This window comes from Pseudorca crassidens, chromosome 5 (assembly GCF_039906515.1).
Source record: "Pseudorca crassidens isolate mPseCra1 chromosome 5, mPseCra1.hap1, whole genome shotgun sequence".
NCBI lineage: Eukaryota > Metazoa > Chordata > Mammalia > Artiodactyla > Delphinidae > Pseudorca > Pseudorca crassidens.
In genome coordinates, this window is record NC_090300.1 from 83,444,903 (window position 1) to 83,471,011 (window position 26,109).

Here is a 26,109-nt window from a genome sequence, read left to right on the forward strand (position 1 = left end):
GCCCGCGCCACTTCCGACGCAGCGCTTGGTTCAGGTTCCGGGGAGCCGCGGAGCTCCCGGCCTGTGGGTAGCGCGGGGCGCTCTGTGGCGGCCGGGATGGAGGAGGCCGGAGCGGTGGTGGCCACGGCCGGGGAGTCCGAACTGAACTTGTCCCGCCTCAGCGTGTCCCCCGAGACCCTGGAGTCGGAGCTGGAGGCGCGGGGCGAGGAGCGGCGCGGCGCGCGGGAGGCGCTGCTGCGGCTGCTGCTGCCGCACAACCGTCTGGTGTCGCTGCCGCGGGCGCTGGGCAGCGGCTTTCCGCACCTCCAGCTGTTGGACGTGAGCGGCAACGCGTTGACCGCGTTGGGGCCGGAGCTGCTGGCGCTGCGCGGCCTGCGCACGCTGCTGGCCAAGAACAACCGGCTCGGCGGGCCCGGCTCGCTGCCCAAGGGCCTGGCCCAGTCGCCGCTCTGCCGCAGCCTCCACGTGCTCAACCTTAGTGGGAACTGCTTCCAAGAGGTTCCAGCCTCGCTGCTGGACCTGCGCGCGCTGCACACCCTCAGCCTCGGTGGCAACCAGCTTCAGAACATCCCAGCCGAGATCGAGAACTTGAGGAGGTGAGCGGGTGCCTGCCTGAGAGTAGGGAGGCCCGGGGCGGTGTCCGGGAGTCCTGGGGCCCCGCGTCAGGTCTTGGGGCGCCGTTCGGTTGTCACGTACCTGTCTTAGTCTAGGCTCTTCTTCAACTCTTTGGCTGTGAGTATTGCCCTGCCAACTCAGGGAGTTGTAGTGAAGATCTAATAAGATCGTGGTCGTGACAGCATTTGGTTTGTTGTGTTTGCCCTGTGCAGATCTTCCAGGCAGTTTTTCTGTCGTCTTCTGGGGTCTGGGGGAGTGATCCCAACTGAGTACATACTCAAACAAATGTAGATCTGAGGTTGCCTCTTGCAACATTGCTCCGAAGGTTCCTTCCTTGCTCCGAAGTCTTGGGTGGTTTTCCATGCCTGTAGATCAAATTTATGTCTTGTAGCGTGACAGACAAGGTACTCCGATCTGATCCTTGCTTTCCACTACATTTCCTGCTCCATCTTTTCTGTAGCGATACCAGCAAAACTATTTATGGAATTCACTGAGCTGTGCACTTTACCGGCACCTTGTAAGCACTGACTAAATATGTGTTGAATGGATACAGTGCCTCTGTGTTGCTGTTACCTTTGTCTGGAATGTTGCTTGCATCTGGCAAACTCGTGTTCATCCTTCAAAACCTGTTTTGAGGGTCATTTCTTTGTTTCCTTTCTTTACTGCTTCTTGGACAACAGTTAATTATTGTCTAAACTGTACTTTTTCTGTACCTCATTCACTCTGCCATTGCACTTATTGATTATAATTATTGCCTACAGATCTGCCTCATCTACTAGATTGTTCGGTAAATATATGTTGAATTAAATGGAAGAAGGAAGCAGGAAGCAGGGTAACAAAAGTCCCCTAAAGGTGCCCTGCAGGGGAGTGAGAAATAAAGTAAGAGCAAGTGTATTGTCCAAAGTGAAAAAAAAGAATCTTCTATCTGTAAAATATTTTCACATCTTTTCTTGAATTTTCTGAGATAACAGAATATTAGAGCTGAAAGGGACCTCAGAGTTAAGTGTAGTGAAAAGAACATTGACCTGAGAATAAGAGCAAAGGAAACCATAAGCAAGACAAAAAGACAACCCTCAGAATGGGAGAAAATATTTGCAAATGAAGCAACTGACAAAGGATTAATCTCCAAAATTTACAAGCAGCTTATGCAGCTCAATATCAAAAAAACAACCCAATCAAAAAATGGGCAGAAGACCTAAATAGACATTTCTCCAAAGAAGATATACAGACTGCCAACAAACACATGAAAGAATGCTCAACATCATTAATCATTAGAGAAATTCAAATCAAAACTACAATGAGATATCATCTCACACAGGTCAGAATGGCCATCATCAAAAAATCTACAAACAGTAAATGCTGGAGAGGGTGTGGAGAAAAGGGAACCCTCTTGCACTGTTGGTGGGAATGTAAATTGATACAGCCACTATGGAGAACAGTATGGAGGTTCCTTAAAAAACTAAAAATAGAACTACCGTACGACCCAGCATTCCCACTACTGGGCGTATACCCTGAGAAAACCATAATTCAAAGAGAGTCATGTACCAAAATGTTCATTGCAGCTCTGTTTACAATAGCCAGGACATGGAAGCAACCTAAGTGTCCATCAACATATAAATGGATAAAGAAGATGTGGCACATATATACAATGGAATATTACTCAGCCATAAAAAGAAACGAATTGAGTTATTTGTAATGAGGTGGATGGACCTAGAGTCTGTCATACAGAGTGAAGTAAGTTAGAAAGAGAAAACAAATACCGTATGCTAACACATATATATGGAATCTAAAAAAAAAAAAAAAAAGGTCTTGAAGAACCTAGGGGCAAGACGGGAGTAAAGACACAGACCTACTAGAGAATGGACTTGAGGATATGGGGAGGGGGAAGGGTAAGCTGTGACAAAGTGAGAGAGTGGCATGGACATATATACACTACCAGATGTAAAATAGATAGCAAGTGGGAAGCAGCCACATAGCACAGGGAGATCAGCTCCGTGCTTTGTGACCACCTAGAGGGGTGGGATAGGGAGGGTGGGAGGGAGGGAGACACAAGAGGGAAGAGATATGGGAACATATGTATATGTATAACTGATTCACTTTGTTATAAAGCAGAAACTAACATACCATTTTAAAGCAATTATACTCCAATAAAGATGTTAAAAAAAAAAGTAATGAGCCTAAATCTATGCTTTACATGTAATAAGCACTAAATAAATGTTTATTATTGTTAAAAAAAAAAAAAAAAAGAACTCTTGGTGTCCCAGCCTTATGCAAGTCACTTTAACATATCCTGACTACAACTTCCTAATCAGCTAAATGAGGCATTTGGACAAGATGTCCCTTTGTTTACTCACCAACAGATTTTTATTGAGTACCTACCCAGTGTCAGGCACTGTCCTAGGTGCTGGGGTGGGGATACAGTGGTGAACAGGATCCTTCCCTCATGGAGCATTCTAACAGAGGAGACATTAAACACCTGTTAACTTCATTATTTAATTACAGTTGTTATAAGTTCTGTGAAGAAGTACAGAGTGCCTTGAAACAAAGTAACTTAGTTTGGTCTTTGAGCAAGTAACATTTGAATTGAGCTTTTAAAGGAAGAGTAAGAATTAACCAGGAGAGGGTGGGATGGGATCAGTCCAGATTGAAGGAACAGCATGCATGAAAACCCAGAAAGAAGGACTGAAGGCCAAAATTTTGAAAGGAGGACATTGTACTAGAGCATAGTGAGGAAGTGACCAACAGGGAAAGTGGCAAATATAAATTTGGACCAGATCCCAGGCCATGTCATATCTTGAAGGCCATGGTAAAGCTTGAATTTTATTCTAAGTACGCATGGAAGAGTTTTTAAAAAGCACATCTGTCTTGTTGCTGTGCAAGAATGGAGCGGGGAGCAGGTGGAGAGATGAGAAGACATTTTGAAGGCTGGATGGAAGGAGGCTATTCTAGTAGAATGAGAGATGATGGTAGCTTATACCAGGGTGATGCTAGGAGAGATAGTAAGAAATATTGATAGAAGGGTTGGAGAGAGATTTAGATGTAAAATTGTCAAGCCTTAGTTCCTTCTAATTTTGATGTTAATTCCAGCATTCTCATTTGAATTTTTTTAATGTACTAAGAAAAACTTAGAGCAAATATTACCATCACATGGGGAGAAAGGTAGGCAAAAATGCCATTTATTGAATTCTTACAATGCAGTAAGCCCTGTGGTAGGTTCTCTAAATATGCTTTTTAATTTTCACAATGACTCTGTGATATGAGAAGAAGAAACTGAAGCCCTAAGAAGTAAAGTCTTAAGATCACAAAGCCAATGAGTGGTAGAACTGGATTTGACCTTTGGATCAAACTGGATCTCTGACTTCAAATCCATGAATTTTCCACAGTGACAGAGTAAGGGCTAGAACCTAATTCTTCTGACTTCTGTTCTGTTGAATATGTGATCAGGAGGATTGGCTAAAGCCATTTTCCTGATTGACCTGATTTTCTGGGCTGTTTACTGTGGTTTTTGGACATTGTACCTTTGTCTCCAATTGTATGTAGGCTCTTTTATGTCATTGTTTTCATTCTTCAGTTGTCTGCTGTATTTCTCTTTACTGATAAGAATCAGTAAAGATTTAGGTTATATGCTCCAAATATAAACTGTAGTTGAATGTAGGCTGAAAGGGTCATGTAGGAATATACTCTTAGAAGTAGAGACAGCCTAGGCAATTGGCCTGAGTCACCCCCTTCTTTTTACAGATGAAGAAACTGAGATTTAGTATCAGTGACTTGCTTGAGGCCAGATAGTGACAGGGAGATTCATGTGCTTCAACCCTCAAAGGCTGCTTACTACTTACTACTTACTACTAAAGTAATACATTAAAGCTTCAAAAATGTAGAGGTAGAGGTTCAGTTACTCAAACCCTAAGGTACCTGCCCAAGAACACCATCTTCTCTTAGAATATACGTGGACTCCCTAGACCTCATTGGTAACATTGATGTATATTGTTTACTATGCCATGTTGCTTTTAAAACCAAGTGAGGTGTTTCTGGGCATTTGGAATCTATCCACCCTCTTTAACGGAAGTTTAAAAAATAATGCAGAGTATATAATCCATATAGAGGTCCCCTTTCTCCCCACCCTCCATCCTTCCAGGAGGGAATAACAAATAAATACTCCTAGCTTAATTGGTGTATTTGATCCTCCAGATTTAGCAGGGTATTTTCATGTATATTTTCTGTATTCTGTTGATCCTTTTCCCTGGTGATAAAATTTTTGAAAAGTGGTTTTTGAAAGATGATTTTAAAGTATAACAAATAAGTAGATGGTGAAAATCTTATTTTTATGATTAACTTCATTCCCCTGGAGTAAATTAGACTCAGTGTGAATCATGAGGTTGTGGGTGTAGATTCTTTCCATCAAAATATGAGGTTCTTCTTCAACAAGTAGGTATAATAACTTGCTAGTAGATGGACAAACTTGGTTTTGTCTTACAGTGTTGGAAAAGTAGGTGTAATTCATATTTTGACCTGTTTCTTTTTCTGAACTCTTAACTTTTATTCCTCTCAACTAGCTCAGACATTAACTGAGGAAGAGCTTAATAACTTATCACCCAACGGGTAATAGACTTTGTTAAAGAAAACAAAAGCTCCAGGATTCTTTGGCATCCAGGATGCTAGACACTGGGAGAGTAGGTTTGAGCACAAGTGAGTTTCGTTGGCTCCATTCCCCACAGTCTTTTCTTCTCAGGTAAGAAAAGATTTCCTTCCTTTTTCTGTTCATAATGCCTCTTTCACTGTCTGCCTGATGTGGTTTTAGAAATTAAAAATATGAGAATTGTGATGGAAATAAAAGCTAAATATTAATGTCCTGGACTGTTTTGAAGCTAGTGTGCAATAGGTTGATATCTTACAAAAGAGACGACCTAACCAGATGATAAATAGAATGCAGCAGTAAAGTTTAAATAAAAACTCTTTTCCCCATTTAGAGTCATATTGAGTTCTTCTCTGGCTCTCAATTCTTCCTTCTGACTTCTTTCAATGCCTTAGTCTGGGGCAAGAACCAAGAGATGATTCCTCCATTTGTGCTCCTACTTTTGAACATATAACGGACTTTAAAATCCTGTAGTGAGTATATTTGAAAATGATTTAGTATGGGGATGCTGTCTCAAGAAAACTACTTTCTTTATCCACAGACGTATGGTTCTTATCTTTCTGTGTTTCTCTTATTTTCTATTTTCTGCCTCTTTAGGTACAAACCTGTCTCACTTTAATTCCATCTCCCTTTAACCAATCATAACATGGGGCTAATGTATATTTTTGTTATATTGAATGTCATTTTTGTTTGGGTGGAGAAGCAAAACATTTCCTACTTACACCTGTGGTTAAGTTGATTGGCACTAAGTGGACCCTAGTGTATTTTTCCAGTGGGTCACTGGCCCTTCCTATAGGAAAGGTACCCACTTCAGTATCCCTAAGGATTGGAGAGGTGAGATACTTTTCAGGAAACAAATTTAAGGTTGGTCTGTTAACCTTAGACAAAAAAGAAAGGAAGAATTCTTCTCTAAATTTTGTGAATGGTTTTCACATTTTTTGTATTTGTCAAACATCAAAAGAATAGAATTGTTTCACGTCTGATTAACAGAGGTGTAATTTTGACAAATACAAGAACTTTTAAACACTACGGTTTTGCTTTAAATTCAACAATAGTTTCATTTCTCCTTATAGAAAAGCGTGTTTGGAAACAGTAGAGTGTGTTTTAGAAATTTAATTCCCACAAATCATTGAAAGGCTTTAAGTCCAAGAACTTTGGAAATTATTTGAGTTTCAAAGTGGTACATAAGCCTGAAAATGTAAATTTAATATGCTGGTTGTATACTCTAATTAATGATACCCATCAGCTGCAAAAGAGATTTATATGGTTTTGAAGTCATGAACTTGGTTATATTTTAGAACATCAGATCTTTCTCTGCCAAAGTCACAGTAACAACTAAGATTTGGCATCCTTTCTGTCTGTTTACCTCCCCACCAACTCCAAAACACTGAGAGAAGACATTGAGTAGTGACTGACCACCAGACACTAATTTCTCTTGGTTCCTGACTTAACCATATAGGAAGGGCAATATTTATATTTGCTCTCAGACTCACTCTTCCCTTTCATCACTTTCTTTTCTTTTCTCCCTCACTAGACTAAATTGCAAGTTGTTATATAACTATTGAATCCTTTATAAAAGAACTTCCAAGTTTGCTAAAAATTTTTCCCAACTGTCTCATTAAAATTGTTTTTTTTCCAGAGAAGTTTCTGTTTTGGACTCCAAATATTCTTTTCTACTCTCCTATTCTATTCTATTAGCTCTCATCATTGAAAAATAGAAATTTCTCAGTAACTTATAATCTGTAAGCTCAAAAAATCCTGCCTAGGAACCTTTTTCACCAGTGTTTAAACACTTATATGTAGGGGAATTCAGTTTTGTATCCAGACCATTGATTTTTGCCACAAGATAATCCTTAAAGGAGAAAAAAATAGCCTATCGGGGTTAAGTGTTCTGCTTACTTTTACTGAGCATTGTAAATCTAAAGAGAGAAATGCAGTCTTGAAAAGATTTACACAATAAGAAATAGAGAGTAGCATTAATATATTTTTATTTTTTAATTTTTTTTATTAATATATTTTTAGAATGACAAAACTTCAGATTCAAATTGGCTTTTTGAATCACCACACATCAAGGAAGGCTGAGATTATGAAATACAGATAAGAAGGTCAACAAATGGAAGAAATTGTATCTGAGAAACTATGTATAAAGGCCATCTGTAAAGGACTTTAAAATAAGTTTGTTTCCTAACTTCAGAGAGATAAAGGAGGGAACTTCATCAGTGAAAGAAGAATAAGAAGTTTTAAAACTGACAACTATGAAAACCCCAATCGGAATTTCTAGAAATAAAAATATATAATTAGGAACTCAATGGGCTGAATGGTAGACTGGAGTCAGCTGATGCGTAGTGAATCAGTAAGCTAAAAGATCTTACTGAGGCATTCTGGAATGCAGCACAAAAAAATAAAGAAACGGAACGTATGAAAGAAATGTTAAGAGAAATGGAAAATAGACTCTGAAGTTCAAAGTGCTGTTTGCTAGGAATTCCGGAAAGAGAATAGAGAGAATGTAGGAAAGGCAATGCCAGAAGTAATAGTAGCTGAGAATTTCCCACGATTAAAGAAAGAGAGCACTCTGAACTGGTATCTTGACACATCATAATAAAACTGTAGAACAAGAAGGATAAAGAAAAAAGACCCTAAAAATTCCTAATAAGAAAAAAAACAGATTACCTACAAAGGAATATGGGCTGTAATAAGATAGTAGAACAGTATCTTCCTCCTGGTAAGGAAAAGTAACTGTCAACCTAGAATTTTATGCCCAGCCAAGCTATTACTCCCGTGTGAAGGGAAAAAATAAGAACATCAGAGACAAAGGACTCAAACATTAACAACTGTGAGTCCTTACTGAAAGAACTTCTACAGGCTGTACTCCAAGAAAAATGAACTTTAAAAGAAATAGCAAGTGCCCAGAACAGTGGTGAGCAGAGAAATTGGTAAAACATATTGATGACTGAGTAATTATTGATTGGGAATAAATAAGTTTCAATTTATTTTCAAATCAAGGTAGAACTAATCCTGGATGATGATATGAAGATGACAGAGAAGTGAGCATGGTTGTATATTTGGGAGTGAGAGGGAGAGCAAAGGAAATTGAAGGGGCAACTACTAGCAAAATACATGTAGCATGTGCAGTTCAAAATAATGGAGTGGGACAAAAGGAAACTTGATGAACACAACAGAAGGCAGACAGAAGAGAAAAAGATATTGAGATATACCATGGTAAAGAAAACACAAGTGCAAATATATCAACAATCAGGTTGTGCACTGTTTGCAAGAGTTACACTTAAAATAGAAATACCCCAATGTGTTTAAAGTTAAGGTGCAGAAAAAGATGTACGAAGCAAATCTCTATCATTTCATACCTGGATTCAACTGCCTTAGGCTCCAGTCTGGTCTTCCTGCTTCCACTCCTCCCATTGCACTCGCCTGTCCCTGCCACTTCTCCTGCTGTTTTCCAAACAGTAACCAAAGTGATCCTTCTAAAGTGTAAGTCAAGTTACACAACTGGCCTTTGTTCAGACCCCTTCTACCTAGGATAAATTCAGAATCCTTGCTAAGGCCTGAAGGGCCCTCTGTGATCTGGCTTTCCCAGGCTACCTTTCTGACTTCTCTGACCACCACTCTCCCCACCTCTGTCACCCTGATGTACCCACACTGGCTGTGTTGCTCTTTCACAGCACACCAAGCTTTTTTCCACTGCAGGGATTTGTACTCACTCAGTCATTCCATCCAGATCTCTGTTAAAGTGTCATCTCCTAAGAGAAACCTTTTCTGACCACCCTATCTACAGTATCACTTCCATCAGCATCTGATTACCTGTTTTCCTTTGTAGCACTTAAAGCTATCTGGCATAATATATATACATTCATTGACTTACTGTCTCTCTCACTAAAATGTAGGCTTCTTAAGGTCAAGAACTTGGTCGTATTTACATTATATTCCCTGGAATAGTGCCTGGCACATGGTCGGTGCCTAGTTCATATTTATTGACTATATGATATATAGTAATGTTATTCAATTTTAAAGAAGAGGAAACTGGGGCATAATGAGATTTAGTAATGGGCCCAAGTTCTCGTACTGGTAAATGGTGGAGCTAGGATTAAATAAATACTAACAAAAACAGGTAGGCAGTATTGATAATCAGAGGCGATAGATTTTATGGCAAAATGGATTAGAAGGAAGAATGAGAAATGCTTCATTTGAATTAAGGAACGATGCAACAAGTTTTAACCATCATGAACCTGAATGTATCTTCAATATAGCTTCCATATTTTGAGGAGAAAGAGAGCAAAAATTGACAGAACTATAAAGGGAAAACCATGGTTCAGGTAGGAAACTAACCACCAGAGTAAGAAGGTGAAATAATGAGACACTATAAAAAATTTGAATTGCACAGCTAACAAGCTCAATCCTAATAACTGCACATTCTTTTTACACATATAAAATGTGAACAAAAATAGACCATGCTCTAGACCACAGAGGAACAAGGTTATGCAGAACATATGTTTAACAACAACAAAGCTCTCAACAAGCTAAGAGAAAGCCATATAATCCATGAGAAAAATGGGTAAAGGATAGAAACGCAATTCTCTAAAGATGTACGAATGGTCAAAACATAAAAAGATGCTAAACGTCACTAATAATTAGAGATTACTAGTACAGAATGGTATCATTTTTCACACCAGCTAAATAGTAAAGAGTAGAAAAAAAACGTTAAAGCAGGTGATGATATTAAGTGTTGGCAGGGCTGTAGGGTAAAGAGTGCTCTTAAATGCTAATTGTGGATTGTAATTAGCTATAACTCTGCAGGGTAATTTGGCTTTTTCTTTTAACATTACAGCTTGTACCCTAAAATCTGCCACTTCTCAGGCCCTTCCCCTGGAACTCTGATTTACTGGATCTGAGCATGGCCTAGCTTTTGTAGCTTTAAAAGTATCCCAGTTAATTCTTATCCTGGAAGTTTGGGTAACAGTTTAGTATGCTGTTTTTCCCTACATTTAAAGGTGTCTTAAAAGAATGATAATGTCTACTGAGCAGATTTAACAGGAAGACAAAAGTAACATAGTTATGGGAAAGATCTATATGTATACATTTCATTGATATTTATATAATAAGAACTGATTCTGCCACCCCCCCATCAACTGAAAAAATCTTTTGGAGAGAGTCTTTCTACAGTCATCACCACAAGGAGTAGCAGTACATTTTGGTGCAATATATGCTATGTCTAAAATGTTGTTAACTTATTATTAGAAAACAGGATAATTATCTAGAACTTTAATTTCATAATAGTGGTCAGTTTTACATAATTTAGTTAGCCTCCTGAAGACTGCATTTGCCATAATAAGAGCAAAGAAGAAACATAAACTTCAGCTGTGTTTTTCCACTCTTCAAAAAAAAGCTAGTGGTTTTCCCCTTCCCATTGCCTAGTAATGCATTGAATCCAAACCCACCAGCGCGAATACAGGGCTCCTGTAGTTTGGCCTTTATCCAGCTGTATCTCTGGGTTCCTCAACATGAATTCTCTTCTTATGTGTTAAAAGGTATACTCATTATCCCATAAAAACCCTTCTTCCGACCTGAAGGTCCTCTTTCCTCCTACCCTAAATGGGCTAAATTCATAGTCCAGCTGAAATCACAACACTTTTGGGAGCCTTTCCAATCAGAACTAATGTCTTTTTTTTTAATTTCTCTACTTTTTAAACTCCTATATCATTTATGGATTGTTCTGCTTATTTTGGTATTTTAATCATGTTATGCTTATTTGGGATCTTGTTTTGCATTTAATTATAAATGTGGTGTGTCTTGTCTGCTTACCTATAATATAAGCTCCCTGAAGATTGCATTATTCCTCCAGAGACTGTATAGCACATAGAAAGCCTGAGTAAAACATTTGCGGAATGAATAAACGATATATGTTCATTGTAATAAAGATAATGGGGTACTTGTTCAAATTCTGGTTTTTTTGTTTTTTTCATTTATTTTTGCAGTTTAGAGTGTTTATATCTTGGAGGAAACTTCATCAAAGAAATCCCGCCAGAATTAGGAAATTTGCCTTCTCTAAATTACTTGGTATTATGTGACAACAAAATCCAAAGTGTGCCTCCTCAGCTTTCACAGTGAGTATTTTCAGGCAGTTTATGTACACACAGAGATACATGCTTAGGAATTATCATCCTGCATTCACCCACATGATTTGTATGTGGAAAAGAATTAAGTGTTCTCAAAGTAAATGATACATGAGAATGAAAGTTCTGAGGTGTGTTATGAATTGGGTGGCTTATTTTTAATTTTACTTTTAAATGCTCTGATATATTCCTCAAAATCGTTGAGCCTCTTTTCTTTTTTTTTATTATCTTTTTAAAATTTTATTGACGTATAGTTGATTTACAGTGTTGTATTAATTTCTGCTGTACAGTAAAGTGATTCAGTTATACATACATTTTTTTTTCATATTCTATTCTGTTATGGTTTATCACAGAATATTGAATATAGCTCCCTGTGCTATACAGTATGACTTTGTTGTTTATCCATCCTATATATAATAGTTTGCATCTGCTAATCCCAAACTCCCAATCCTTCCCTCCCTCACCCCTCCTTCCCCTTGGCAACCAGAAGTCTGTTCTCTGTCTGTGAGTCTGTTTCTGTTTTGTAGATAGGTTCATTTGTGTCGTATTTTAGATTCCACATATAAGTGATATCATATGGTGTTTGTCTTTCTGTTTGTCTTACTTCACTTAGTATGCTAATGTCCAGGTCCATCCATGTTGCTGCAAATGGCATTATTTCATTCTTTTATAGGGCTGAGTAGTATTCCATTGTGTATATATACCACATCTTCTTTATCCAGTCATCTGTCGATGGACATTTAGGTTGTTTCCATGTCTTGGCTATTGCAAATAGTGCTACTATGAACATAGAGGTGCATGTATCTTTTTGAATTATAGTTTTGTCTGAATATATGTTCAGGAGTGTGATTGTTGGATCATATGGCAACTCTATTTTTAGTTTTTTGAGGAACCTCCATACTGTTTTCCATAGTTGTTGAGCCTCTTTTCTGTAATCAAAAATAGAGTATTACTTTGGCATAGATTCCCCAAGGTTTTATGGGATTTTATTGATTTATATTTGATATGAAGCATTCCTATCCTAATGAGATAATGTGAAGGATCTTTATTCCTGTTGCATTTGAAATCTTTCCTTTTTTAGGTATCTGAATGATAAAGCATGCCAAAAAAAAAAACCCTTTAAATCTAGCATTTAAATCAGCTAACACATCAGAATACTCTCTAAGTATTTTAAGCTCTCTAAGATTCCATGGGCAAAAGTCCTTCATGACATATACAAGTATGGGCTCTAATTTAGTTTCAGCACCTTTTAATTTTACTTCCATTGACCTTAATCTTAATTGCTCATTCTTGCGGGGAAATTGAGTCCTTCCCTTAACTTTCTGAGTAGTTTTCTTGCTTATGGTGGTTGATTTTTGTATTGCATTCATTCTAGGTTGCATTCACTTCGTTCCCTCAGTCTTCACAATAACTTGCTGACATACCTGCCTCGAGAGATCCTCAACCTTATTCATTTGGAAGAATTGAGTTTGCGAGGAAATCCATTGGTTGTTCGTTTTGTTAGAGATTTAACGTATGATCCTCCAACTCTCCTGGAGTTAGCTGCACGGACCATTAAAATACGAAATATTTCCTATACTCCCTATGATCTTCCTGGGAATCTTCTTAGATACTTGAGTTTAGCCAGCAATTGCCCAAACCCAAAGTGTGGAGGTAAGTTAATTCAGTGTCCTTGTTTCCCATTCATTTAGTTACTTTTAAATTAATGATCTAAATGTTGTTTTAATTAGCTGTCTTCTTTCAGAGAAAGGCAGTTTGTTTGTTTGTCTTATTTCACCCTTTTACCAGAAAGTAAGACATTTCACCCTCTCTGGATTCCTTCCTTCCTTCCTTCCTTCCTTCCTTCCTTCCTTCCTTCCTTCCTTCCTTCCTTCCTTCCTTCCTTCCTTCCTTCCTCCCCTCCCTCCCTCCCTCCCTCCCTCCTTCCTTCCCTCCCTCCTTTTCTTCTTTCTTTCCTTACTTCTTCTTTTCATGGTACTTCAGGATTCATACACAGGGAAAATACCCAGAAAGTCTCGTCTTTCTTGGAACTGTCATAGGATAAGGTAAATTGGTAACATGAGAGGAAACAGAAAGAAAGCATAAACAGTTCTAGTTGCTTTAGAAGAGTCTCTAAAATGTTTGGCCACCTTTCCTATTTATTTGAAGGACATTTTCTTAGACTCACCATTCTGAGTGTCAGGTACCTTTTATAGAGTACAATTCAAGGTGTACGAGAATAGGCTGAATGTGTGCCAGTTTCAGAATGTACCCTGGAATTCTCCATTCTTTTAAGTCCATGCTTCAAAATTTCTTGAGTTTAGAGCATTTAGAGAGAACTAAACAAATAATATAATGTAAGACAGTGTAAAGTACGAATCCAAAATACTGTTGGAAACCAAAGGAGGGAGAGATCTGGAAAAGATGAGACAATTCTTGAAGTATGAGTTGAATTTTGATATGGTTTGATTGAGGATAGAAGACTTTTCAGATGGAGAGAGTAAAATAGGAAACAAAACAATATGGGGCAGAATGTTGGTTGAGTAATAATTTGGTTCAAATGTACAGTTAAGGGAGTAATGAGAGCAGAGTAAAAGATACATTGAGGCCAGATTTTGAAGGGCCTGAAGTGCCAGTGTGTGGAGGGGAGTTGGTGAATGATAGCAGGTCATTCTATCTTGGCTCTTTCATAAAAGACTACTTTTTTAAAAATCCAATTTAATGGGGGTACAGAAAGGTTTTTATTATTGTAGGATAATTGTAGGTGCCAGGGAAATGCTGCGTAAATATGATCAGAGCCAGCTGAGGTTTTCCCCAGATGTCCCGTCAGGCCTTGAAAACTGTTATAATGTTAAACAGAGAGAAGGTGATTTAAGTTTCTCAAAGAATATTAAAAGATAAAAAAGATACTACTAGTTTAAAAAAGAAAAATGACACTACTCTGAGCCATTTCTGGCCACTTACTTTTAGAAGTAGAGACTGCCGTGCCAAGTTAGAAGTACTTAGATTTTCTCTGTGAACTCTCCTTCTGAAGTTGGCTTTAACAGTGGCAAGAGACAACACTCTCACCAGACCTTCAGGCTTCATAGTCTGTATCTAATCTCTTGGAATCTATCCTTTTCTAGAAATAGACCTCTACAAGAAGTCTGTTTTCTCTCTTAAATGGTTTCTTTCTTTCTTAAATGAGTTCTTTAGTATACTGCTGTGTTATTTGTCTTAGGAACTAAAATACTTTTTAAATTATTAGCTTAAAATTTTCTAATATCTGAAGTGAATTCCCCCTCAGATTCCCTAGTTACTGAACTCTAAGTTAAACAAAAGTAATTTTCTATTTTGTGAGATATTGCCTTTGTATAGTCTGAGATCTTACAGATGACAAGATAGTATTATACTATTTTAACTCTTGGTAACTATAATTATTTTATTACTTCCATTTGTTTCAGAAAGCTAACTCATTTGGGGGGATTTATTGTTAATGATTGATCAGTTTACTGAATCTGTCTACTTTTCTGAATTGTTCGAAGTAACATACCATGAATTTCCCTTTTTAAACTATGAATTATACTTACTACAGGATCAAAGAATTAGAAAGTTAATGGAGAAGTAACAGAAAAAAAATTAATAGGAGAAAAATTGTTTCTCCTTTGCTTGGACCACATCTTTTTATTTTGTTCCCTTATGTGATATACAGAGTAGTTGGTGCCAGAGGAATCCTAGGTAGAGTATAAAGGTTGAGATTCTTCTCCAGAGAGGTGATGGGACGCAGGGGTCTAGGGATTCTGGTTATACTGCAACCATTGTGACAGCCTTCATGGATTAGAGATGTGCAATATCTAGTAGGAGGAGCAGCTAGAAGCCCACGAAACAGCAACCTCTGCTTTCCTGTCATCTCTAGCTGTATTTTTACTTAGCTGAAGGGCCACAGTTCAGGAGCACTAAATTAGGACTCAAAAGAGCTGAATACTAGTTTTCAGTTTACTTAGCAATATATAATTGCATGAAAGTCAAGTGAGATCAGTAGTGAAACAGCTTTGAAGCTGTAGATTTAGACCCTGTGGAAATAGGATGGCATTTTGTTACTTTTAATTTTTCCTTCCCAATACATAAAGACAGGGGTACTAAAAGTCGTCTCCTTTCTGCAAATTTTGGGTATAACACTAATTCTTTAAGATCATTATCAAGACTCTAGGGTAGTACCAAGGAGGGGCTTGGGGGATGGAGAAAGGGCACTTTAGGTATCCTGTAATCTCCATCAACCACTGTCCACCAAGTCTCCCAGAGAAAACAAGCCAAGTAAATAGTGTCCTTTTTGTTTGTTTGTTTTTTGTTTTTTGCGGTACGCGGGCCTCTCACTGTTGTGGCCTCTCCCGTTGCGGAGCACAGGCTCTGGACGCGCAGGCTCATCAGCCATGGTTCACGGGCCCAGCCACTCCACGGCATGTGGGATCTTCCCGGACCGGGGCACGAACCTGTGTCCTCTGCATCGGCAGGCGGACTCTCAACCACTGCGCCACCAGGGAAGCCCAATAGTGTCCTTTTAACTCCAGCTCTCTTTAAGATAAATCTCCTAGCCTTCTCTTTGTAGTCCATCCCTAAGACCTTCCAGTATTTCTATAAACAATTATGGGAGCAGCCACTACCTCTGCTTAAGATTCTCAAAAGAGAAGACTATAAGACATTTCTTCAGAATGCTGGAGATAGGGTTGAAAAAGAAAATGTGGGTCTTTGCTTTGTAATGATTACTTTGTCCTTATTCCTTCTCTCCAGGAGTCTACTTTGATTGCTGCGTCAGACAAATTAAATTTGTGGACTTCTGTGGGAAATACCGTCTCCCCCTGATGCACTACCTGTGTTCACCGGAATGCTCTTCCCCTTGCAGCTCTGCCTCTCACAGCTCCACATCCCAGAGCGAATCTGACTCAGAAGATGAAGCCAGTGTGGCTGCACACAGAATGCAGAAAGTTCTTCTTGGTTGAAAAGGGAAGCAGGGTGGTGTGAAACACTAAAAGACTGAGCAGAGGTGGTTAGAAAAGAGAATAGACTTGGAAATTCACTAGAAACCGTACCTTCATCTTAAATGTCCATGACGGAGTTGGAGATGGTGTAAAAGATTTTGTGTTTCTAGCCATTCAGCAGGAATGAGTCCAGTTCCATGTTTGGATTCTTTTAAATTCACTCTGAATGGCAGTTTCAGATTTAGCTGATTGTTTGCAGTTTTCACTTAAGTTTTGCATGAATCACACAGCAGAATGGAACATCCTGAAGAGCAGTGCTATAATAAACCATGAGTGTTAACTTGTGATAGTTGATATGAAGATAGAAATGATCAAAGATGTCATTTTTACCAGAGTTGTCCTTGAGTTTAGGTTGAACACTATACCGTAACAGGATTAGCCCTACATTCTTGTATTGCCCATATGTCTAGGTTACAGAGTTATTCAGATAAGCTCACAGATGGTTACATAGGACCTAAACCTTTCACAGCTACTGACTGGTAAAGTAAGGAATATAACTTTCATGTGGGGTTTTAAAACTCTTCACTTCTGCTCCTTTGTTCTATATGATTGTTGTTACCCTTGTATAATCCAGCAATGACTGTAATAGTGCCTTAATCATAACAAGGATTTAGAAATTTATTCAAGAAATGATACCAGAGCAGCCTATAACCTGACATACTATGCAGAACACTTTAAAATATGCTTTAATGGGACTAGGTAAACAGCTGTATATCTGACATCTGAGCTCATAGCCACCTTAACTTCATTTTTTGTTTAAACAAATAACTTTTATAATTAATGGGAGGCCACGATCTTGATCAGTCTGTTCATCATAAGACAGAATAATAGTTTTGTTTTTGTGGTACGCGGGCCTCTCACTGTTGTGGTCTCTCCCGTTGCGGAGCACAGGCTCCGGACGCGCAGGCTCAGCGGCCATGGCTCACGGGCCTAGCCGCTCCGCGGCGTGTGGGATCTTCCCAGACTGGGGCACGAACCCGTGTCCCCTGCATCGGCATGCAGACTCTCAACCACTGCGCCACCAGGGAAGCCCAGAATAATAGTTTTTAATGGAAAAATCTGTCAGATTTCTTTTAACAGAAAAGAGATGTAAGATAGGAAACTTCTTTATGTCTTGCGTTAAAGGAGTGGGAAAAATGATTTTAAAGGTTTTAACAGTCCAGTATGACTCCTTTGCCTGTGTGTACTGAACTGTAACTTCCTCTAATTTTAAAGAAAAACTAGAGAAACATTACAAGTGAAATAAAATTGGGCACAGCAGTCGTCGTGTTTTTACACAATAGAACAGTTTCCAAAACAAGTTTAACCATGGAGTAGTTTTTGAAAATAATATATTGATAAAATATTTTAAATGTATTAAATATACCCTTAAAGTACAGCAGAAAAATGGTTTCACAAATTGCCAGTAGAAATGACAAATGTTTACTAACTAGTATGCAGTAAAAATTGAGTAACAGTACAACTGTAAGTTGACATTGTAAAATAAAATACATAGCACACATTAGCAATCGTTAGCTAACTAATCTGTAATAACGTAATGGTTTGTTGGTAAATACTACCTGTAGAGTAATACAAAGGTCAGAAACACATTGGAACATCAGATGATCTCCCTTCTGACTTCTGGCATTCATGACTGGGGCACACCATTTCCTAAAAGCAAGTTGTATAATAATGATATGTACATATGTTAGGTTTTTGTCACATATATTTTTTATTTTAGAAGAAAATATACTGTAGGATAGTTTGTTTGTTTATTATATGTTAATTCATGAAACATCATGAGAGTTTCATGACTGCAGTTGTGAAACGCTGCTATAGAGTGAATCCCTTCACTCTGTTGTAATAAGATTCTTTTTTCCTTTTGATCCAGAAATTTTCTGACTATGTCTGTAAAAGTAATGTAGTATCTTTCTACTGCCTAGCAGAGTAGTACATGGGTGATTATATCATAAAATGGAAGTAATAAGTCTTTGTTTACTTCTCCATTTGAGCCACAGCAGGCTGCGTATTACAAAATTATAAAAGATAAAAGATGATTTAGGCAGTGCCTAAATGGCAAGCCCAAAGTGTTTTGTAAGTAAGTGATTTAGGTAAGATACATAAAATATTTTCATAGAAAATAATGTATTCATAGTAAAATAAATTGATAGGACCAAATTCTTCTGGCTTAAATTCCTCGGTTTACTTCCTAATTAATTACCAGTTTGATCTAAGTAACAGCTTGGGTAATCTTCTAAGAGTTAGTCTTTGTGAAATAAACAGGTAGATATGTAAATAGATGCTTAACCTTGCCAGAAGATACACTGATTGATCTTTTACACATGTAAATAGATCCAACGAGAAACAGTTTCTAGCCTTTGCTGTGTAATGTAGATATATACATTGTATACAGCAAAATGTCTTTCAACAAAATGTTTGTTATGCTTCTCTATATGTACATTTGAAAATCTCTGATCAGTATGCAGCTCTCTTTGGTGACTTTTACTGAAGTCTACATTTTAGCTGTTAGTTTTATCTTTTTTTTAATCTTTGACCTAACCTTTTATAAGAGCTGCTAATAATTTCTAAGCTTTTCCTGAGCTGCTAATAATTTCTAAGCTTTCCCATTTCTTTTCTCTACCTTCCCTGTTTTCATAACTGGTGACTGTAGAAATTAACCAGAAGTGAGTTACAGTTCCAGAGTCATATAGCTAACTATGTATTTAAATTGAAAGTCTCTCTAGTTGCTGAGTCACTTGTTTGTGTGTAAGTTTTTGATACTGCTCTACTTGGACAATTTTAGTGACCAAAACTTCTGTGGATAAAACTACTTAACCAAAGCATAAATGTGTTTAGAATGGAATTCTTCAGTGCTAATATTTGGAATTGAAATGGATACATTGAACATTCTTAGTAATCTTTATTCCTAGAATCCAATTCTCTCAGTGTCACCAAACTGAGTCGGTGAAATGGTCCTAGGATTTTAGGAAATAGGAAGATTAGCTACTATAACGTTTTGCTTCCATGGTGCCAGGGATTGGCTGACCTGAGGACAAGCTAGTCAGGGTTCTCAGCATTCTCTGTATTTGTGTAGTAGAGGTAGATCTGAGGGTTACTGTTCATATTTTACTTCTAAATGCTTCCTGGGGGAGTCTCTTACTCTAAAATTCTTGATATTTGGAACTTAAAGTTAACAAATGTAAAAGTAAAGACTTGTATTATAAACTGTACCTCAAACTTGAGAAATTTTTTTACTAATGTAAAGTTAAAAGCAGTCCACACTAGTGCAGGGTAATACTGCAGACCAGTTCTACCAAACATTGTAAATACCAATTTAAACAAAAGAAGACAAGGGAAAGGCTGATGGCTGGAGTGTAAAATGAAAGAAATCTTTAAAAACCACAAAAGGCAGGGAAAGAGAAGTCACCAGACACCCAGGGAGATCCCTGAGCCAAGAAAGTTTTTTAAAGTAATACTGAATTGTTTTGAAATTAAGTGGCCCACTAACTACCATCTGAAAGCCTGTTTATCACTAAATTTCTTCAGTTTCTGCTAGTGGGAGATTGTCCACATCCCTCCATAATGAAGGGCTAGCAAATAATTGGATTTTCTTACACCCAGCCTTGCTCTTTCCAAAGGGAGAAAGTAATACCTCGTTAACCTGGAATTTGTGGTACACCTTTGGTTAATGTTTACCTTTTCACTATGTAAAAGAGAAAAAATACTAAGCAAATGATTACTGCAAATTAAGTTTGATCTTAAAAAACATTTTAGCAGTAGCTATTTATAAAAAAAGTTATTCTGAATAAGACCCTTTGTGGGCAGAACTTTTATCAGTTATAATATGTATATATAGTGTATAAAATTAGTTAAGCTGCATTTATTTAGAAATACCTAATTTTTACCTAAATGACTCCCTTTATTCTCATCCAAAGTAGAGATTTTATTATGACAGTATAACTATCACTCCCCATTTAGTCCAAAATAGTCAGTTTTGAAGTTATGTTGAGCATTTAACAACAGTAAAGGCTGCTGTATAGGTTTTAGGCAACGTGACCTGGAATTCATAGTTCTGATCCCCGCTGTACAGAAAAGAAGTATTTGACCTTCACTGTTCCTGTATTAAGCACTATACTCTATAACATTAATCTGATGAATTTAATAGCATCCAATTTTGTATTTTATAGTCATGATCTTTTTAAAGGTAGCAGTGCCTTCAGTTGTGCTTTGAAAGTATGTGCCTTAAATCTTCCTCGCTGGAGCCAAAGTTTGGGGAACTATGTCATTTAATAAGTTGTGTGTGACAGCCTCATGACGCTTTGCTTTGAGTTGAAGGAGAATGACTGTGATCCTGAAGGACTCCTTCCACTAAAACTAGACCTAATGTCTCTGAGTCTAGGGCTTTTGGAGAAGGAATCCCAATCATACATACTGTCATAGAAGGATTAGAGTCCCTGAAATAAAATCAGTGAAAAAGTATATTCTCTTTCATATAAAGAAAATATATCTGCTACCACTAAGGGATGACAAGTTCCTAACGAATTCATATTAATAGCATCAAATAAAGATATTGCCATGAAGCCTAGCACGTTTTGTGCTTTCTTTGTAATACCAGGTTAAAAAGGGGGTATGGTTTAATATTTTTGCATGTAAATATCCCCATTCTTTTTATGTCTCTACTTGGTTCATATTTGCTAAGAATTGATGTAGAAAATAACAGTTCACTAACAACAAACATGACACATTATTGAACATTCACAGGGTAATATTGATTTGGGTGCTACTAGACTTTTACCTAGCACTTGCTGGTCAGTCTCAGTTTATCGTAAGGGACAGTATTCAATCTAGTTAATATTAAAATTTGTTAGTATGAAGAAGATTATTTATATACCATTATACTAGAAAGCCATGGTTGGAGAGACTATCTGCATTCAACAGAAGTTACTTTCTTCCTTTTGCTGTGAATAAATTGGGTAAAACTTTTATTTTCAATTCCAGTTATGGGAAGAAACTGGGAATAAGCTTGACATCACTATTGCTGGTACTACAAAAGCATTACTAAATTGGTTAATTCTGTCTACAACTGGTGTTTTAAGAGAATCCTTTCACTAACTTAAATGTTTGACAATGATATGTTACTGAGAAGGATTATTAACCTCAACAATCACTTTACAATTATGGAGCAAATGGTGTGCCTGCAATTGGTGTCTGTTGCATTTCTGAGCCCACTTTGTATTCATGAGAAACAAAAATATAATGGGAGAAATATTTTAACCAGTATTTTAACTTTTTATTTTGGGACTTTAAAGTATCAACAAAGGATATCAAAAATATATGTACTTTTACTTTAGTCAAATTATTTTTTATTACCTGATTTCTTAATTTTCTGTATTTGCATTCTTGTGACTTAAGAATATCTATATCTGTAGGTATATATATATATATATTTAAAACAATGGTTACAATAAATGTAATTCAGCAGTGTGACTCAATTACATTTATTTTTGGGACAAGATATAGTTTATTGCATCAAATTTATGTATTACCTTGTAATGGTAAATGCTCTAAGAAGAGTATTTAAGCTACTTCAATTCTATACCTCCTTTTTTTCCCCCAGGACACACAAAAGAATGTGATCTAATATTAACCGTCTGTGTGAATTTTGCCTTATCAAACATTGTGCCTTATTTTATTAAAAGTGTTTTGTTGGAATCTAATTCTGTATTCTGGAAAAGCAAAAGTATTTTAGTTTTAATTGACAAGCATTTACTTAAAAAATCTAAAATCCTTATACTGTTGGTTTTTGCCTGATTACTTGCTATACCATTGCTCATCTATTCATTGAATTTTTTCAATACATGAATAATACATTAAGCGTGTATTAGTATTTATACTCTCTGTGCTAGATGCAAAGGATGAAAGATGAACTAGACCAGATCCTTTCTACCATAGTTCCTTCTGCTTCCAGTCTTAACAGACTTACGGATACATACTCTAAAAAAAAATTGGTGAGGTCACGTTGCTACTGAGGGTCAGTTACTTCTTGCGTTTAGTCCAGAATCATACAATCATGATGCAAAATAGTATAGTATTAACTGGGCACGTTGATATTGCAGTACTTATTTAGTGCCATTATTTTGGTGACCCTAGAACACTTGACATATTTCTAGATTCCAGAATTTGGCAGAATATCATGGTTGGTTATGAGTTGAGGTAAACAGAGTGGGTAGGAAAGACACACTCTGCAAAACAGCTGATGTTTCAGAATTGCTGAAATGGAAAAAGCTCAGCACTTCCCTGGTTGGTATATAGGAAGTCCTCTTGGTGAAGATGGGCTCAGAAATTTGAGGGCACAAAAGAAGAAACATTGGGTGTAACTGATCTTTCCTGAGAATAAAACTGCTCCCTAACCTGCCCTGTTGTGGATGTTCTCCTTAGAACAAGTGTTGGAAGAAACTTCTTCTTTAATGGCTTGTCTAATTCTGTAGAATACTACATGGGACGCCAGAACATTTCAGGGGCTATGTAAAACTTGGATGTGTCCCGTTCATAACATCAGTCATTGCCAGCTTCATGAGCAGTTCCATCAGCACGCCCTAGAATGTTAGAGCTTAAGGAAACCTCAAAGGTCTGAAGGTAACTCATGTTTGAGAGATGAAAAAATTTAAGCCCAGAGAGATGTGTTGAAGACTTCACATGGTGGACTAGAGGGGTGGGATTGGGAGGGTGGGAGGAAGACGTAAGAGGGAGGAGATATGGGGATATAAGTATACGTATAACTGGTTCACTTTGTCATAGAGCAGAAACTAACACACCATTGTAAAGCAATTATACTCCAATAAAGATGTTAAAAAGAAAAGACTTCACATGGTGGAATCTTGAATCCAAGCCTCTGGATTCCCAGGTCAGTGCTGTCTCCACTACAGTATGCTGCTTTCTTTAATATTCTGTCGTGTGACAGGAAATCAGTAACAGCATTGGTACCGCATGGTAATTTGCCGACGGGCATCAAAGTGATGCTGTCCGCACCATCTCTTCAGAACTTTACATCTAGTGGGAAACCTTAGATAAGAGTAAATATCTGGGTAGCTCGTTATGTTTACAAAGCATACTCAAGAGTCTACCTTATTTAATCGTCATGACACTGTGAGGTAGGACTAGACTTGGTGAAATTTGTTGGTGTGGTTTTGTCACACCCTTTCCCCTCCTCTGAGTTTGAAATCAATTAAGAAATTGACATAGATTTGAGAAAGGGATATAAATATCAGCTTTATCAAATCCAAATTGAACTTCTATGTAAATTGAGTATTACCAACCAAAATCAGACTCCCAGATAGCATTTCACAAGACTGACCCTAACACACCACAGATCCAAAGGAGGTCAAGTCAAATCTTAAGCCTTGTAGTGCTGCCCAATTAGTATTTCTCCCACAGGGCAGAAAAAGATCTAAAAAGATTTCTTCTGGGCAGCTGTTCTCAACCCTGGTTGCACTTTAGAATCACTATGGGAGCTTTCAAAATATACAAAAGTTGGGCCCATCCCCAGACCAATTGAAACCTGATCTCTAGAGGTGGAGTCTGGGCATCAATAATTATTGATGCCCACTGAGCTCTTCTCTGTGACTCAGTTACCCAGCAAGGATGATTCTTTAGTGAAAATCCCTTCATGATAACTTGAGGTCAGTGAAGTAGGATTTTGACAGATGAAGAAATGGGCCCAAAGTGATGAAGTGACTTGCCCAGGTTCTCTTAAGGTAAATCGTGACAGAGCTGGAGCTAGAATCCATTCATCTATTTTTAAAAAATATTTTTTTTTAATTAAATGCCTACTTCAGACCAGGCACTGATTACTAATCCAATGTTCTTTGCTTCTCACGTCAGTTACCTTTTCTTGAACCAAAATGTAAGATGGATGTACGTTTGCTGGACATAAGATGGTATATTCAAGTGGAATACTGAATTGGCTGTATTGAAGCCAGCTTCAACTAAATCGGAGTACCTGCCGAATCATGGAGCACAAAAGAAGCAAAACAGATCAACGTGACTAGAAACATTTGTAAAAGGATGGCTTGGTCAAATATTTCAGGATAAAGCCACAAGGCAGGAGACAGCCGTTCCATGGGCGAGGAAAACCTCATCAAGTCACTATACACTGCTTCTTTTGACCACAGGTAAACAAATGGCTAACATCCTAAGCAGCGGTGATGAACAAGTTGACATTACCACGAAAGATAAGAAAATGTAGACATCTGCCTAGAAGAAAACACTATAGTTCATCCATAAACATAGATTCTCTTGCTAAGAAACAGTAAGAAAAGCTCAACTACACATTTTTATAAGCACTATGCATAATTTCTACCCCAGTTTCTTTTAGGTCTAGCTATAAGATTACATGATTATTTCATTGCTTAAATCTGAATAGTAATGCAATCTTAAGACCTCTGTAAATATATGGAAGACTTAAATGGAAAAGTAAACTTGCTCATGATGCCATGGCAACTCAAAGAAAAAATATTCTTAAAATGTTACTATGGGTATTTTCTTTCTATGAATAAAGACAGGATTTAATGTTGCTTTGGGGTTTTTATAAGCTGAATTAAATAAAGGTTTGTGAAATAAGTTTAACTTCTTGGAAATTAAGCTTATGTAACAGCTAGAAAGCTTCTACAATTTTAGAATTTTGTCATTATTTGTAATTTTAACCTGTTTGTAAACTCAACAATGATCTCTGAGTTTTTTCCTTACTTTGAGTCTACAATTATCTGTGTTCAAAACTCCTTTCCATTTTTGTAGCTCTCAAATATTTATAAGTTCTTGGCTTCACTCACCCCACCCTTTTTAATCACCTCTATTTGGATCTTTTAATCTTTCCTCCTAAACCAGTGCACAAGCAGCCAGGGGCAGTATTAGTGGAATAATGAGAACTTTGCCCCTGAATCTGCAATTAAAATTCTACCCTTTAGATTACTTCCAGGGGTTCGTTGTAGTGGATAAGTCAATAGGCAGCTTTGAAACAAACTATCTGTTTTTTATTTCTGCTGAGGGCAGCATCTCATAAAAGAAAGATGTGTGTAAATGACTAATGGATAAAAACGAATCAGATGATTGCTAGATCCCTATGACAAGCTTTGGTATGACTGTAATTACATTTTTAACCCTGGCTGAAATTGAACAGTACCGCCTGCAGAGGGAGAAGGAGTTCAAGGCTAAGGAAGCTGCAGCTCTGGGATCCCACGGCAGTTGCAGCACTGAAGTGGAGAAGGACACCCAGGAGAAGATGACCATCCTTCAGACCTACTTCTGGCAGAACAAGGATGAAGTCCTGGATAACCTCACCAGGGAAGCCCGTACCACATCTTCTTTATCCATTCGGCTGTCGATGGGCATTTAGGTTGCTTCCATGACCTGGCTATTGCAAATAGTGCTGCAATGAACATCGGGGTGCATGTGTCTTTTTGAATTATGGTTTTCTCTGGGTATATGCCCAGTATTGGGATTGCTGGGTCATATGGTAATTCTATTTTTAGTTTTTTATGGAACCACCGTACTGTTATCCATAGTGGCTGTATCAATTTACATTCCCACCAACAGTGTAAGAGGGTTCCCTTTTCTCCACACCATCTCCAACATTTGTGGTTTGTAGATTTTCTGATGATGCCCATTCTAACCGGTGTGAGGTGATACCTCATGGTAGTTTTGATTTGCATTTCTCTAATAATTAGTGATGTTGAACAGCTTTTCATGTGCTTCTTGGCCATCTGTA

General features: G+C 37.7%; 1 protein-coding gene across 2 annotated transcripts; it reads left to right on the plus strand.

The window, feature by feature from the left end:
• Positions 1-23,205, plus strand: LRRC58 (leucine rich repeat containing 58). Of its 2 annotated transcripts, XM_067738764.1 has the most exons (4): positions 3-596; positions 11,236-11,364; positions 12,749-13,026; positions 16,120-23,205. In XM_067738764.1, the coding sequence occupies exons 1-4, from the start codon at positions 97-99 to the stop codon at positions 16,326-16,328; spliced, it is 1,116 nt and encodes a 371-aa protein (XP_067594865.1). In that variant the 5' UTR covers positions 3-96; the 3' UTR covers positions 16,329-23,205. The 2 variants fall into 2 exon arrangements, with proteins under 2 accessions (XP_067594866.1, XP_067594865.1); XM_067738765.1 differs by lacking the exon at positions 11,236-11,364 and having other exon boundaries at positions 1-596.
• Positions 23,206-26,109: the final 2,904 nt, after the last annotated feature.